The following is a 17,116-nucleotide window of genomic DNA, read 5'->3' on the forward strand; positions in this document are numbered from 1 at the left end:
AGACGTTCAACCCTCAGCCATTCACACGTCATTTAAAGACATACGACTACTGATCCTCGCATTCAGACATCTGGACCATTCAGGGTCTCCACTGAACCTCCTGCTGTGGGAGGAACCCGGAGAACCCCGAGGAACCCCGCGTAGACACAGGATCCAACCAGGGACCTTCTGGCTGTGAGGCCGAAGCGCTAACTCAGGTGCCAAACTCCGGCTTGCGGTCCAAATTCGGGCCGACAGCGTAAATATATTTGGTCCGCGACACCATACCGAGAACGCTCTGCTGGTGTTTCGCTACGAAAATCACAACGGAACCCATCGACACCCTCAAGTGTGAAAACAGGAGCTTTCTTTCTGCACAGGTGGGAGGCAGAATATTTGTTTACGTCTGTAAAAGACTGTTTGTCTTGCATGTGGAGCCGATGAGGCTCGAATCAAGTAGCACTATGAACCGAAACGCCGACGAGTACAAGGACTCAAAGAGATGCAAAGACGTTTGGTTTCATAGTTAATTATTGTATCATTTCAAGCTTTGCTTGTTCCATATTCGGTTTTATAACCAAAAATATCAAAGATTTTTTTTTCTAGAAATATCAATGTTTGCCCGCGACTTTGTCCCAGTTTTTGAATATATTTGGCCCGCTGTGTATTTTGGTTTGACAGCCCCGCGCTAACCGCTTATTATGGTCTTTTCCCATCGTACCATATCCGTGCACATCCCGAACTGTGGACAAACCTTGACGTAGCCCCCGGTGGACACCAGGAGAGAGTCGTCCGGGGAGAAGTGGAGGTCGGTGACCCAGCCGCCGTGGAGCGAGTCCATGCCGTCTTTGCCCTCTCTGGAGCAAATCTTCAACAAACAGCCGTCCTTTACACTCCAGATCTGTCACACATAAGAAGGAAAACATTAAAGATACAAATTAAAAAAATCTAAATAATCACCTTCCTGCATGCGATACTATGTTTATTTGTGCTGGTAATTTCAAAAAAATAAAATAAATCACTTGCGCAGATGCTAATCTAAAAATGTGACGTTGTACGTGACGTCCGCGGCGGCGGCTGTTACGCAACCGCTCACACGCCGTATACGTTCCACAGTGACACATCATACGTGCGGCTATATTTAACACTCGGGCACGGTCCGGGCTGAGTGACTCACGTCTGTTTCCATGGAAACAGAGGCCAGATTTCATCGCCGTTTTATAGAATGGAATCTGATGGATTCTGCGTTACAATGCACAGACGACGGGGGGGTGCAGTTCCCCTCCCGGCCACTAGAGGGCGCCACCCACCGCCCTGCAGACGTGAATTACTTTTACACATCTAACTTTTGTTTACTTTCTCCATGCACAGTGGGCGTGCACGCATTTCTGCACACACACACACACACACACACTCCAATTTAGCAGCGCTCTTCCTCTCCTTTACCTCCCCCTGTCAGATATCTCCTCCTCCCTCTGATCTCTTCATCCTCTCTTCTCAGACGTCTCCTCGTCTCCCTCGGCTCGGCCTCCTCCCTTTCATCCCCCCTCCGCCCACCGCCGGCTTCATCCCCCCCTCCGAGCCGCAGCAGCCACGCCGTATTAACAAGCGCTTCATCTAAATGACGGACAGGTTGATGGGACGCGGACTAAAACTCCACAGTTAAGTGTGTTTTCCGAGGCCTTCGGCGGCGGGTGCGAGGGAGGATTCTCGTACGGATTCCAGGTTTTGGCCCTCGGAATAATATTTTGTGGCCCAAAAATCAAATCTTTGTGTTCGTGCGGATCGCGCGGTTTTTCTTAACAGCATCTTGGGGGTTTTAAACAAAAAAAAAAAAAAATGGGCAAGGAAAAATGTAAAAGGAACTTTGAGATGTATTTTTTTGCTACAAAATTTGAAAACAAAAAGACTTTTTGATGAAAAAAAAACATCTGGTGACTTTGTTAAAATTATCTTTTTTCTTATTTCTATAAACAAAAAAAAAAATGGGCAAGGAAAAATGTAAAAGGAACTTTGAGATGTATTTTTTGCTTCAAAATTTGAAAACAAAAAGACTTTTTGATGAAAAAAAAACGTCTGGTGACTTTGTTAAAATTATCTTTTTTCTTATTTCTATAAACAAACAAAAAAAAAATGGGCAAGGAAAAATGTAAAAGGAACTTTGAGATGTATTTTTTTGCTTCAAAATTTGAAAACAAAAAGACTTTTTGATGAAAAAAAAACGTCTGGTGACTTTGTTAAAATTATCTTTTTTCTTATTTCTATAAACAAACAAAAAAAAATGGGCAAGGAAAAATGTAAAAGGAACTTTGAGATGTATTTTTTGCTTCAAAATTTGAAAACAAAAAGACTTTTTAATGAAAAAAAACGTCTGGTGATTTTGTTAAAATTATCTTTTTTCTTATTTCTATAAAAAGCAGAAAAAACGATCGAAAAAAAAACCAAAAAACAAGTAAAATGAAAGAGATTGATTTTTAACCAGAATAGCCTTGTACACTTTATACCTCCTCTTATACATGCTACCAATCCATTTTCTAATAAATTCTAGTGGTAAATTTCCCACAGTGACTAAATTTTCTCTTTTATTAACTCAACAATATTTTCAGGGTGTCATTTCATCAATTCTTTTATTCAATATTCCTTTTTGATAAATTCGTCATGTATTTTTTAGAGGAACGGTTCATTACATATAAAGATTTTTATAATTTACCACCTTTACACTAAAACAAAGGAAAAATATGAACTTGTTCCTTCATTGTTTGCGAATCATTGTTTATATTTGACACGTGAACGACAGGGCCACTGTTAGCGTCTCTACATGATGACTGAACATTTGCACGTCTACATGATCTTTGAATAAAAGGGTGAACATTTGCACGTCTACATGATCTTTGAATAAAAGGGTGAACGTTTGCACGTCTACATGATCTTTGAATAAAAGGGTGAACGTTTGCACGTCTACATGATCTTTGAATAAAAGGGTGAACGTTTGCACGTCCCCATTCGTGTCCCTGTGATGGATCCAATCGCGGCAAGGATCGTATGCAGGCTAAGCGCTGTCGCTAACGAATGAATGAATGAGCGGCGAAGATAGCGAGCCTCCGATTGTGATAGTTGGATTCATTGAGCGGCAGAAAAAAAAGCAGTAATTATTAAAACATTTGACACAAATTAACTCCATTAATCCTCCTTTTCTCCCACGTGTCCCTGAAATCCCTCCCTGATCAGGTTAGCGGCGGCTAATGAGGGTTGGATTCCTTATCGGGCAAAAGAAAAGAAAAAACGGCGTCTGGTTTCCTGTTACGCACCCGAATCTCGCCGCCGTCGTCCCCCGTCGCCAGCCGCCCGCCGTCCCAGGAGAAGCGGCAGCTCCGGACGCAGTCCTGGTGGCCGCTCAGCGTGGCGACGCAGCGCCAGGACTCGCACAGCCACAGCTGGAGAAAAAAAAAAAAAAAAAAAACAAAACTTCATTAACAACCGATTCGTCTCCAGATTATTTTCAATCCGCCCCCTCGTTCTAGATTTCGCAGAAAAACAACACGGCTCGTCGTTAGCCGGGCGGCTAGCTGTGCCCGCGCGCACGTTCGAAGGTCAGGGTGGAGGTCAAGTGAGACACCTCCTTGTTTCCGTGGCGACCTCCCGATGCATGGTAACGACGGGAAGCGCGTGTTTTCCAACTCTCGGGCGCGACGACCGACTCAATTATCCTCTTTGCTAAATCCGTAAAGCCGACATTCTCGCCGCAACGATCCGCCAGTTCGGCACCTTTAGCCGGCGTTCCACAGGAAGCGCCAACGTTTTTTTTTTTTTTTTATTCGTCCTTCCTGACTTGGATGTGAAACCGCCAATCGCCGGATGACCCGCGGCCGATTAGGTGCGGTTAGCTTCTCCGCGGACGGCGAGGTCGGGAAAAGCAATCATTTCCGAGGCGGCGAGGAGAAAAGCGGCCCACGGAGTCCGTGAAAGTCAGGACAAAGTTAAGCGCGGCGGTGCCGGGAAGTGGCGAGCGGGCAAACGGCGAGGTGGGGAGGTTAGCGACCAAAATGTACGGGTGCGCAAATATAAAACCCATGTCACGTTTAGAAGAAAAAAAAAAAGGGTTGACTCATAAGTCCGGACACAGAACGTTCTGCGGTGGAACTCGGCTGTTTATAGATTCGGAGCGGCGCTTCTTTAGCAAAGGTCTGCGCTAATCTCTTTCCCCAATTGTGCAGCAGTTTGGCGTTTTTCGCCTCTCAGCGTGAAACGGACCCCGGTCGGATTCCCGCGGGATTAAAAAAAAAAAAAAAAAAATCTCAATTATATGTTTGCCAACATATTTACAAGAGATGTGTATAAAAAAAAAAAAAAAAAAAAAGGTGCCATTTGCAAAAATTAAAAAAAAAAAAAAACAAGATAAAAATTTGTAAAAAATCTGTGTGAAATTCACAAAAAAAAAAAAAATAATAACAGGAATATTTTAAAAATGAGATAAACACACAAGAGAATCAGAAAGATTGATTTTTTTTTTTTTTTTGCATTGCATTGAAATTAATTCTTATGTATCCTGGTTGGCTGGACGTTTCCCAGATATACGTTGATAAACAGCGGCCCCTTGAGATAACACTCATTTTATATACCGGTTTTTTGAAGCGTGACTCCAGTTAATTTTATCCTTGAAATAAGGGAGAAAAAAAAATTCTAGAATACAAGAGCGAGAAAATTTAAATTGGAAATGGGCACGGTATGTGAACAAGCCGGCTCCCGCAACTTTGAATACACTTCACGCCGCCGCCGCGTCTTCTTAATTGGCGCCGCTCGCCGCTCTCACCTTGAAAAACGCCTCGCAGCTTGCGGCGGCCCTCGTACGCAACATTTTATAGCTTTGTGCTTATTTTGTGTCTTTTTTTTTTTTCTAATAATCATCGGTCCTAAGAAAGTAGCTTTAAAATAACCATAGTTTTTCTTTTTGATGGATCTTACATTATTGATCTCCTTCTTTTGCAGGGAATTTCTTCATTAATATCCTTATTTTGTGACTTTTTGGCCGGTTGGGATGAATTCATCCGTTTTCTGTTATTTTTAAAAAAATCATTTTAAAATTTGAAGAAAAAAAGCCCACTTCTGGAACAAATTAAATGAATGTATTTATATAACACACACACACACACACACACACTGGTGTGTTTCTGAACCGTCAGTAATCGCTTTGTGAGGGAGGAATCTGATGCGCCAAAGGTCGCGCCGTTGTTGGCGTCACATCCAGATGCCGCGTGTGTGTTTATGTGTGTGTGTGTGTGTGTGTGTGTGTGTGTGTGTGTAACCTTAGCTGTCTTGTCAGCAGAGGTGGTGGTGAAGAAACGTCCGTCTGGCGAGACGTGACAGGACAGGACGGCTCCCCGGTGAGCCTCGATGTCCTGCAGTTTCTCTCCGCTCTCCGTGTCCCACACCTTGTAGTTCGGCGACAGGAAACGTGTTGAGTGTGTGTGTGTGTGTGTGTGTGTGTGTGTGTGTGTGTGTGTGTGTGTTTGCTGGCGTGTTCTGCACGCGTGGGCATCACCTTGACGGTGCCGTCGAAGGACCAGGACAGGAGTCGCGTGTCGGCTGGCGAACTGGTGAGGAAGGAGAAGCACCTGATGGTCTCCCTGTGACCCCGCAGCACTTTGCAGTCACCCGACTGCCACCTCCACACCTGCAGGGGGGGGCACACACACACACACACACACACACACACACACACACACACACACACGCCACCATCAGCATCATATGGTTACACACAACCACTCATTCTTTCACCCATGCATCTGGACAATGCAGGGTCTCCATTGAACCTCCTGCATGTGTTTGGACTGAGAGGAACCCGAAGAACCCTGAGGAACCCCTGAGGAACCTCTGAGGAACATGGAGATCTTCTACTGGACTCTAAAACCGGACCACTTTTTTTTTTGGTGCTACTTTGCACAGAGAAAACCATCACGCTACTGTTGCATCACACACTTCCTCCTACCCTTTGCAATAAACTGTTTACAAAAACAAAACCCTCTTTCGCGCCCTCAGTTTGTGTCTGCGTGCACGTTGAACCTCACACCTCATAGTTTAATGTTCACGGTTTAACGTGCAAGTGCTCATTTGCACTTTATTATTATAGTTTTGTTCATTCGACGTCACGGTGGGATTGGGAATTCAAGATTCAAAGTGTTTATTAACGCGTGTGCGGCGTAAAAACCTGATTCTCTGCACAGTGAAATTCCTACTTTTCTGTCCGCAGTGCTTCTGATGTGCTGATAGGAAGAGCGGAAATAATAATTAATGAGATTATAGATCGAGACGGAACAACGTCTTTTCCGTTCGTCTGAACATGCGGAGAAATTGACGTTAAATCTCGATGTTTTGGCAGCGAGGCTAGCAGCGCTAACCGCTAAGCCGCCATCGCATTCAACTCTCCGAACATCGACTATCGTGTTCTGGAGCTGCAGGGGAGGTTCTGTAGAACATCTCAAAGAACGCGGTCCAGACCTGCTCTGCGTAAATAAAATCCGACTTGACATTTCCGCCGCGCGTGTAGCCGAACGGCACTGAATAAAAGCATCTTTCGCTTTTATTCTCTCCGCTCGTAACTCCTGGTTTTAGTCAAATGAGCAGACAAAGCCATCGGATCGTCCCATCAATCCTACCCTGCTCTCTTTCTCCTGCTGGATGGAGCCTGTCGGGGGTCCTAAAGGTTAGCATCCATCACCGCTAGCGTCGGGTCGCTTTACATTCACCGCCCGGCAGCGCTAACGTCTAAATAACGTCAAAAAAAAAAGGCGGGCGTTTGAGCGGCGGGAAAATAGGCGCCGTCGGGCGGGAGGGGGAAGAAAAAGCGACGGAGCATGAACGGTTCTGGGGCGCGACGGAGCGTGACGCCCACAAAGCGGTTGGTCAACACAAGAGCGATGGGAGATGAAGCTGTCGAAGAGACGAGAAGGGGAAGGTGAATAGAGGCGTGAGAAGGTCGGAGAAGATGCGCCCACCCTGATGGTGGCGTCTTCGGAGGACGTGACGAGCGTCTGGCCGCCGCCGCCGCCGAAGCGGCAGTGGACGACCGTCTTGGTGTGACCCTGCAGGTCGGCCAGGAGCTTCCCGGAAGGCATCTCCAACACCTGGAACGGAGAGTCGCGGAGAAGGTTAAGGAACAAGAGCGTGTAAAAGAACGTAAATATACTGCTCAAAAAAATAAAGGGAACACTTGAACAACACAATGTAACTCCAAGTCAATCACACTTGTGTGAAATCATAGTGTCCACTCAGGAAGCAACACAGATTCATTTTGACTTGTTTTAAGGACATTACGTCAAAGTTGGATCAGCCTGGAGTTTGTTTTTACACTTTAATTTGGAGTGTGATTCCTAATCCAGACCTCCATGGGTTGATACAATTGATTTCCATTGATCATTTTTGTGTGATTTTGTTGTCAGCACATTCAACTGTGTAAAGAGCAAAGTATTTCATAAGAATATTTCATTCATTTAGATCTAGGATGTGTTTTTTAAGTGTTCCCTTTATTTTTTTGAGCAGTGTAGATTTTTTCAATTGTGAAGTCCGAAAAAGAAATTTTTTTCGATCCCCATGGGGCAAATTCTTTTGCGTAACAGCTAAATAAAACAAAAAAATTACATGAAATAAATCATGAAAAATAAAATAAATAAATAAAATAACAATAATGAAAATAATAATAATAAATATATAAATAAATAGCAAGGGCGAAAATAGACAATAAAGAAAAATACATAGGATGCGACTGGGATGCGTGATTTTATTCTTATTTTCTATTTATTCAATTTTAACAGATAAATAAAATAAAATAAATAAATAAAATAATAATCATTAAAATAATAATAATAATAATAATAATAATGGATAAATAAACAGCAAGGGGGAAAATACACAAGAAGGATAGGAACATAAACAGACAAAAATAAACAAAAATATGTAGCATGCGACTGGGATGCAGGATTTTATTTTATTTTTTATCTATCTATTTTTAACAGATAAATAAAATAAAAAAGTAAATAAAATAAATAATACAAATAAAATAAATAATACAAATGAAATAAATAGATACATTAAAATAATTATAATAAAAAAATAAGAATAATAATAGATAGATATAAATAATAGATCATTGCTCTGTATAAATAACACTCGACTCGACTTGACTGTTTTTCCAGGATGTGAAATGAAATATAAATCATAAAAAATTATGAGTTTGAAATAAGCAAGGACTTTGTGTGAAGAAATAAAAACACAATGAGACCCTGCCCCCCCCCCGCCCCACAGATGGTACAGTCCATGGCAGTCCATAACTCTTATACCACAGAAACACTAAATATAAATAATCTGAAGCAATATTCAATTTTAATTTTTCGATTAAATCCATAAATCCCGATGGCTCCCTTTGACGTCGCCATCTGTGCTCGGCTTCCTCACCGATTTAGCACAAATATTATTTCTATATTTAAAGATGAACCACATTGAAAACTGATTTCACACACACTCACACACACACACAAAGAAACAGAGATTTTTGGATTTTTGGGAAAATATTTCCCCTCTGAGGAAGCCTTGATTTGACCAATCTTTTCTTGCCTTTTATGAATCATTATTATTTGATCGTCCGACACTCAGCTTTGCGTTCATTAATCCCAGTGACGATGTTGAAGTCAGCTATAACCTGACCACAATAATTCGTGAGGTTCCCGGTCATCCGGGTCTTCATTTCCCCCAAAGGCCTCTTCAGTTCTAATGGCCTGTGCGGAGTTATAAAACTGAAAAAATGTCTCCGAGCAGAGGAGGGGAGCCTCAGGTGCAACCTTTTGCTAACATTTTGCTAACATTACGGGATCAATACCAAGACAGGTAAGCCTATCTGGACCCTCCGAACACCAGAAAAGGCCCACAGTTGCTTCAGTCCGTGGGATCCAACAGGTCTAATCCAGGTAAATCCCCCAAAAGTTGCACCTTTGCCACCACCTAACGCCGCATTAGCATAGCAACGCCCTTTGACCTAGCTTCTGCCGATGAACTCTTAGCGTACCATGACCCCGACCCGCTCGGGTGAATTCAGAAACTCCCCACAGCCCATTAGAAGTGAAGAAGCCTCTCGGAAGAGAAGTGAGACGTCTTCTAGAGAAGAAATCCAAGTCCAGTTGCCACAAAAGAAGAATTAGCTGTGCGTTATCGCAGCGGTTAGCGCTTCGGCCGCACAGCGAGAAGGTCTGCATGGGGTTCCTGCCACGGTGCAAGAACCCGGTGGAGGTTCACTGGAGATCCCACCATTTGACTTTGGCAACTTTCTCATGGACGTGTTGATATTTGGATTTTTTTTTTCCGCCGTTAGCTTCGGCTAACATTAGCTTAGCTGGGTAATTATAAGTATTTTATTTTTGCATAGCATTTTTTACAAACGGCGTAAGTCTCTTCCGGTTGACGCCTCACCGGAACATCTTAAAAACCAAAAAAGTTCCCAGATATCCACCTTTTTATTTTGCTTTGGCCACCAGGTGCTTCGTTCCTCCGCCGTGTCGCATCTTTTTTTTTTATTTTTAATATTTTGTTCAAGCCAGGATCCAAATCGAACATTAAAACTTAATCATCCGGGGGAAAAAAAAAAACCCTGATTTCTTTTGTATTCAAAAATCGATTACGCGACTTAACCGCATCGACTCGCGCGTCGCGTCGTATCTTTGAATCGATCGTTTTCTTTCGCCCGGCGTGTCTTCATGTGACGCGTGAATGGCTGCACGCCTCCGTCCTGTGATTGACGGCGACCCTCCTTCACATTTTACCTAAAGCTGAGATGTGTTGCTCGCTCGCTCACACACTCACTCGCTGTTAAACCTCTTACAAAACCCGCGCCGGAGAAGTGATGAAGACGGGGGGTGTTTAGCCGACATCGGGGCTCCCCCTGCTGGCGGCTCGGAGCGTTGCGCCCCGGCAAAGTCTCGCGGCGGTGAAATGCATCGACGTGTCGTTCTTTTTTTTTTTTTTCAAAGGGAATTTTCAGTCGCTTCAAATTAACGTGTGACGATGCTAATGGACGAGCCACTCCGCGACCTGCTGGTCAGGTACAGGTTTTAGCACCACGGAGCGCCATTGGAGCGCCATATGTGCAAAAGCTCCATTGCTTTTCTGTGCAATAAATGTTTTAATGGTACAAAAACCCCTACTTATACACAAAATGACTACATGTACTAATATACATGTACTTTTAAATATGTAGATACGTAGCACATTTTTTTCTATTTTTTTTTTTTTACATACCTTTAACTTTATTTTTATTTATTTCTTTTGTTCTTTACTGTTCTTTTTATTATTTGCTATTTTTATTCTTTATTTTGATTCTTCCCCACTTGACTATAGCAGGAGCTGCTTTCAACAAAAAGTAATTTCCCCCTCGGGGATCAATAAAGTATTCCGATTCTGATGTGGTGTGTGTGTGTGTGTGTGTGTGTGTGTGTGTGTGTGTGTGTGGAACCTCTGAAATTGGATCCGCCCAAGAGCGGGTCTGTGTGGTGTTTCACGCCGAATTACATGAGTTTACAGTGAAAAGTCCATGACTAAAAGGAATTGATTAGAATAACCGAATCAGAATTGATAATGATATGGATAAAGAACGCCGTCTCTCACCCAATCACAGCTGGGTTAGGCCACCGAGGAACCAATGATAAGCGTTTTAGATGAATGAATGAATGAATGAATGAATCTCCCACCAGGCTCAGCAGGAAGACTGGAACTCCAACCAAGCTGCTTTGAACAACTCCTACCCCTGCACGTGCACGTCGCAGCAGGCAGGTACAACCGTGAGTTGTCTCCGTGGCAACCGCTCAACCGATTCCCTAAATTTTTTTTTTTTTTTTTTTTTACGAGAAATGTTGACTTTCTGACGTTCCACTATTCATCAGCAGACGCCTGCATAGGTTTGATGGCATGGATGCATAAACAAAATATTTTTCATATCTTCATGATTTGCGTGATTTTTGTTTACACACACACATCAATCTTTCTGCATTACTTTATCTTGATTTTTTTTTCTATTTTTTTAGAATAAATCAATCCATAAAAAATTAAAAAAAATTTTTTTTTTCAATTTTATTTTTATCTTTATCTTTTCAATTCCTTGCCAGCAGGAGGAGCTGCACATCAGGACCTTCGAGGGGCCGGCGGCGCTGGATGGCGGCATCAAGCGCCTGGTGTTATTTGCGCGGCTGCGTGTTATTTGTGTCGCAGAAAAAAAAAAAAGATAAACGAATAAATATTAATTCACTAATGAGCTGAATTAGCGAGGGGTTGAGCCTATCTCAGCCGCCACATATTCACCGTCTCGCTCATATCGACATCTCGATACTTGTCCAATGAACCTCCGGCATGTGTTTGGACGGTGGGCGGAACCCGGACACCCGAGGACACTCCCGCCTGGACTACTGCAGTTCCCTCCTAGCTGGAGGACCTGCTTGTGCGATAAAACCACTGCAGATGGTTCAGAATGCTGCAGCACGGTTGGTATTCACTCAACCCAAAAGGGCTCATGTTACACCTCTGTTCATCCAGTAGCTGCCAGGATCAAGCACAAGATCCTGACCCTGGCATGCAAAACCACCTCAGGAACAGGTCCAGCATATCTGAACCAAATGATAAGACCTTATGTTCCCGGCAGAGAGCTGCGTTCCTCTAATACAAACCTACCAGCAGTACCTTCTGCTCGCTCTAAGCGATCTCAGGCAAAACTGTTCTCAGTTCTACGACCTCAGTGGTGGAACAAACTTCCGGAAGCAACAAGACGAGCATCATTTCTCTCAACCTTCAAGAAACAGGTAAAAATGTTTCTCTTTCAGGACTTTTTACTGCGCTGATGCCCCAGATCAGGTTAGGCAGCAAGTTAGGCTATGCAGTGTGTGTGTGTGTGTGTGTCTCTGTCCAAAAAAAAAAAAAAAAAAAAACTCACTAACCCAAGCTTACTGTTCTGTATATTTCCTGTGCATCGTGTATTTGCAAGTGTGTTTGCAGTCCCTATGTCCTCTATTGTAAGTCGCTTTGGATAAAAGCGTCTGCCAAATGCAATGTAATGTAAAAAAAAAATGTAATGAGGAACCCGTCGCCAACACAGGGAGAACATGGAGACTCCGCGAAACCATCTCACTCGCGACACAACTTCGGACTCAAACAGCGAACGTTCAGTTCTTCGGCTTCGCTTGGAAGAACCGGCGGAAGAGCCGTTAAAAAGAACCCTTTCCGGATCTCGGCGAAGGAACAGACTAGAACCCCGGGAGTGCTGTGCACGCCCAGGCATGTGCGGCGTCACGAAACCAGGCGGATAATAAGGCGGAACGCCGTTTCACAACACTTTAACGTCTTATCTTGCTCAACCAGGAAGCCGGGCCGATTTGAACCACGTAAAACCGAGAAGAGCGGCGGACCCAGAACGGAAACCCCGAGCCTCAAACCGCCGCGAGATCCCGGTGGTTCCGTACCTTCACCGTCCCGTCCTCCCGGCCGAGCGCCACGGCGAAGGGTTGCCGGCACAGACAGGTGGACCGGATCCTGGACGCTTCCTCCTCGGACTGAAACAGCACCGATCCCGTCCTGCCGTCGCGCACCTGGAAACCACGCGCCGGTTAGCACGCGTAGCGCGAGGATACCGGGAAAGCTAACGTGCGCCGGGCTAACGCGGGCTCACCTGCAGCCTGTTGCGGTTGTCCGCGGCCGACACGATGATCGCCTCGTCGGCGAAGAGCACGTCGGTGTCTCTCTTCAGGCAGATGGCCGAGGTGGTGTGCACCTTGTTGGTCTCCCACAGCTGCGACGGCACGGGGAAGGAAAGGTTGAGGTGACGAAGAAGCCGCGGGTCGGTAGCTCATACCGTCGGAGCTCGGCGGACGCCCGTCGCACCCTGATGGTTTGGTCGTCCGAGCACGAGAGCAGCTGCGAGCCGTCGGCGGAGAACTGGACTCGCTGGACCCAACTCAGGTGACCGCAGCAGTCCGCCATCTTTTTATTGGCCTCCAGGTCCCAAAGCTGGAGCGCACAGAGAAACGGAAGTAAATACGGTATCCAGGAAGTAGCCTCCGCCTGTTGGACATTCCCGCAAAAGTTCCCACCAAAGATCACCACCAAAGAACAAGAAGAAGAAGCTGCGATAGCGTTCATAGAATAATAACCACTTCATCGTAAGAAGAACCCCGTTAGCCGTTAGCTAGCTACGGACTTCTTGTCAAAATCTTCTTCTCTTAGCAACCGCGCTTTTCAGACGTTTCAACCCTAACCGGAGAAGCTTCTTCAGTTCGGTAAACCTCGACAAATAGAACCGAAGGGTGAAACGTCTTCAAGCCCAGTTGCCACGACGAGAAGATGTCGACACGGGACATCGTGAGCCCCGGAAACCCCTCAGAGGAGAAGCGGGCCAGAAGAGCTCGGGCCTCTTCGCCGCCCCTTTCCTCGCTTACTCATCCACTTCAATGAAAATGCACTGTAAAGCTGTTGATGCAACTGCGCTTCCTATCACTTTTTCCTTTTCAACTCACTTTCAAAAAAAAAGTAACGCTATTTCGATGCTCTGTATGTGCGAACGTATGGCGACGACGTTTTTTCGACTTGAGGTCCAAGAAAACAGCTGAGCGGCGGCTACAGTAGCGTTTAAAAAACAAAAAAGGCGTACTGCGGTCCGCGAGAAGCGTGCTTAAGAGTTCCACCCATCGACCAATGGGAGCCGTTAAAAGACCCAGCCCGGGAAAAAGTTCCCCGAAAGCGTCTGATAGGCCAGATGGTAGCGGGGCGTTAGCGTACCTCCACTGCGTAGTTGGAGAACGCGATGGCCAGCAGGCCGTTGGTCGGACAGGCGTGGCAGTACTGCACCAAGCTCAGGCGGCCGGTCCGGATCTCCAGCAGCAGGTCCGACGTCTCCACGTCCAGCACCTGGGAGACGAAGCGGCGAGACACGTCCGAAAACGCCGATTACTAGCCTCCGCGTTGGTTCGCGTGCAATTTACGCATGAAAGCGGCGTTAGCGGAAAACGCCGATTGACCCCGCTGTCGTCTCACCAGGACGGCGTTCCCGGCGGCGCAGATGATGCGTTTGCCGTCCGCCGTCCACGTGCTGCATTTCACCGCCACTTCTTCGTCGCTCTCCGTGCACAGGTCCCTCACGTTGATGGTCTTCCACTCGTTGGTGGACGACACCTGAAACAGCTGCGTACGGAAGGCGCTGGGAGCTAGGTTAGCAGTTCCGCTAACAAGGTTTCGATTCGATGATAAAATACGATAAATTAAAAAAAACGATACATTTTTTTTGCTATTGTTTTGCTCTGTTCTGTCTTCATTTATTAACTCTCAAATTTTTATCTTGTATGCTAAAACCCTTGGATCAAGAATGGTTTATTTTGCCTATGTGGAAAAGTATCCATTTCGTGGGTGAAGAAAATGTAAAAATATAAATATGACATGATTTATCTAACAAGATTCGCAAAAAAAAAAAAAAAGTTTTCTCCAAATGTCGAGCGAGAACATGTGTTTTGCACTATATGTATAATAAATTAATCTGTATTTTTGGAGCACTTTTGCCGTGGTTTTTTTTTTAAACATTCAGTCGACTTTTTGGATCCTAAACGGAGACCGTGAATTGTCCAAAAGTGTGAATAAAAGAATGAATACTTGCTTCTTTCTATAAAACGTATGGATGACAGAGTGAATCATCGTATGCATCCATATGACAAATGAATAAGAGGGTGAAAGGCTGTTTCTATACAATGTATGAAAGCGACCGAACGCTTGTAAGTTTATATTTCTTGTGAATGAACGTGTACACGTATGTGACGACGTGTAGTCATTTTGTGTAGAAGTCGGGGTTTTTGCGCGATAAATGGCCGGATGGCGTGAGATCGAGAGCTTCCTGCTCGGCCGGGATAGGCTCCGCCCCTCACCCGCGATTGGCTGAGCGAATGAACATGTGACTCGGGCTATTTCGGGGTCACCTTGACGGTGCCGTCGTTGGAGGCGGTGGACAGGAAGGCGTCCGAGGGGGAGAAGCAACAGTGGTTGACGGCCTCGAAGTGGCCGAACATGGTGTTCTGGGAGGACGGCTTGTTGAGGTTCCACAGCTGCGGGGAGGGAAAGGAAACCATTCAGGGATACACACACACACACACACACACACATGTGCGCGCACACACACCTTGACGTTCATGATCTTGTCGTTGGAGCAGGTGGCCAGGAGGAGGCGCCGCGACAGGTTGGTGAACTCGCAGTGGTTGACCTGCTCCTCGTGTTCCTCCTCGAAGACCCTCAGCAGCGCCGCCTGCTCCACGTTCCACACCTGACATCACACACACACACACACACACAAACACACACACACACAGATTTCAACCAATTTAGCGAGCGGATGATGCAATGGCGACGAATCTTCGCGTACCTTCGGGGCCGGCTTGGTCATTTTTTTTCGGCGGCGTGCTCACCTTCACCTTCCTGTCGCTGGAGCAGGTTGCTAGGAGACGGTCGTCGGGCGAGAAGGCGCAGCAGAGCACCTCGTCGTCGTGGGCCGGGATCTCCACCAGCTTCTCGCCCGACGTGCTTTTGAACACCTGGACGAGAACGTAAACACGCGAAAGGTCAAAAACAAAAAAAATCGTGATTTTTATCAAAACGACCGCGATGTCGAGTCGATACGTTATGTAAACAAAAAAAAAAAAGACGAAAAATTAAAAGCTACGGATGAGTTTCGCGTCGGAGCGGAGAGTTTGGTTATGCAAGAGGAACGCGGGCGGCGGCGGCGGCGGCGGCGGGGGCCGAGGTGTCGAGTGGAAACAGTAACTCTAACATCCGTAACACATTTCTAATATACGGAGCTCTTCTGGCGTTCCCGCTGGATTATGCAACGTTTCTCTTTCGTCTCCATGGAAACCAAATTCCCCGGGACTCGGACGGACCTTGGCGTCTTTCTCAACCCGCGAATGAGCGAGCGAACGTCCGCGCGTCTGCGTGACGCGTGAACGAGTGACTGGACGAGATCCTCGCGACACGGAACGAGTGAATTTTTTAAAAAAAAGCCCGTGGTCTTTTCCCACCTTGAGGCTCCTGCTGGCGCCGCAGGAGGCGATCCTGGTCCCGTCGTGGGAGAAGCAGGCGGAGTAGATGGAGCCCTGGTGCGGGTGGATGACCAGGCGGGACAAGCTCTCCACGCTGCTCTTGTTTCTTTGGCGAAAGCAACGAGACCAGAGCAGAGCAGAGCGAGACTTTTTTTTTTTTTTTTTTTTTTTTTTGGGCTCCATCAGTTCTGCGAGGACAGGAAGTGGACAAACCCCGCTTACAGCCAGTCGACGTAGAGCTTCCCGGAGCCGGAGAGGTCCCGCGCCCGCAGGAGGGCCTGCTTGTAGACCTCGGAGGTCCGGGGCTGCGACAGCGCCAGCTGCACCACGTCCGGGAAGGGACGCTGCTCCAGGTGGTGGCCGTTCAGGGAGAGGAACTCCTGGAAGTGACCGCGGACTTCGCTGTTCTGGGAAGGGGACGCCATGGAGGAGAACGATCATGATGTAGAAGTACCCACCTCTAGCTAGCGCCGCCCGTCCTTGCTAAACCATCTCCATCTCCGGAACATCTACCACGTGCTTTCCCTCTAATGGACTCATTCCTGATCCTCCTGGATCCCGAAGAGAACCTCCACATCTCCGTCTCTGCCTCTTGTCTTGCCCTCAGTGTCTCCAAAAAAGGCAACATGGCTGTTTTCAAGCACGCCCTCTGTTGACCCTTAAACTCCTTCTCCATCTCCACCCGTCGCCTCACCGTTCCACTTGGGTTCTTCTCCTTCACACACATGTACCCTACCTCGCCTCCGCTAACCTCTACTTGTCTCCTCCCCCAGGTCGCACCTCCACCCCCCTGGATGTTCCTCCGCCTGCATCCCAGCGCTCGGGCGCCGGCGTCCGCTCACCTCCTTGTCCACGACGGGTCCGTATTCCACGTAGTCGTTGATCAGGTGGGCCGGGCCCATCATCTGGGCCTTGGTGGCGATCCAGTCCAGAGAGAACATGAGGGAGTAGAGCTCCTGGACGGGTCCGGGAGGGGAAAGCGAGATGAAGTTCTCGGCTTCTCTTTGCGAGTCTTACGTTCGTGATCCGCGGTCGGT

The 17,116-nt window shown here is 46.4% G+C and overlaps 1 protein-coding gene across 4 annotated transcripts in view; it reads right to left on the bottom strand.

Moving 5' to 3' along the window:
• Positions 1 to 17,116, bottom strand: part of apaf1 (apoptotic peptidase activating factor 1) — a 55,074-nt gene that overhangs the window by 30,296 nt on the left and 7,662 nt on the right. For all 4 annotated transcript variants that reach the window (XM_086146408.1, XM_086146405.1, XM_086146406.1 and 1 more), the window contains exons 11-26: positions 16,922 to 17,035; positions 16,302 to 16,486; positions 16,059 to 16,185; positions 15,450 to 15,575; positions 15,167 to 15,307; positions 14,967 to 15,092; positions 14,038 to 14,184; positions 13,783 to 13,911; positions 12,889 to 13,014; positions 12,677 to 12,796; positions 12,471 to 12,596; positions 6,975 to 7,103; positions 5,519 to 5,650; positions 5,283 to 5,408; positions 3,288 to 3,413; positions 734 to 880 (exon numbers count right to left, since the gene is read on the bottom strand). In XM_086146408.1, coding sequence (XP_086002534.1) covers positions 734 to 880; positions 3,288 to 3,413; positions 5,283 to 5,408; positions 5,519 to 5,650; positions 6,975 to 7,103; positions 12,471 to 12,596; positions 12,677 to 12,796; positions 12,889 to 13,014; positions 13,783 to 13,911; positions 14,038 to 14,184; positions 14,967 to 15,092; positions 15,167 to 15,307; positions 15,450 to 15,575; positions 16,059 to 16,185; positions 16,302 to 16,486; positions 16,922 to 17,035 — 2,127 coding nt within the window. The remainder of the gene's footprint in view (positions 1 to 733; positions 881 to 3,287; positions 3,414 to 5,282; positions 5,409 to 5,518; positions 5,651 to 6,974; positions 7,104 to 12,470; positions 12,597 to 12,676; positions 12,797 to 12,888; positions 13,015 to 13,782; positions 13,912 to 14,037; positions 14,185 to 14,966; positions 15,093 to 15,166; positions 15,308 to 15,449; positions 15,576 to 16,058; positions 16,186 to 16,301; positions 16,487 to 16,921; positions 17,036 to 17,116) is intronic.

Source organism: Fistularia commersonii, chromosome 5 (assembly GCF_037954325.1).
Source record: "Fistularia commersonii isolate RoL2024-O1a breed Wild chromosome 5, RoL_Fcom_v1.0, whole genome shotgun sequence".
Taxonomy (NCBI): domain Eukaryota; kingdom Metazoa; phylum Chordata; class Actinopteri; order Syngnathiformes; family Fistulariidae; genus Fistularia; species Fistularia commersonii.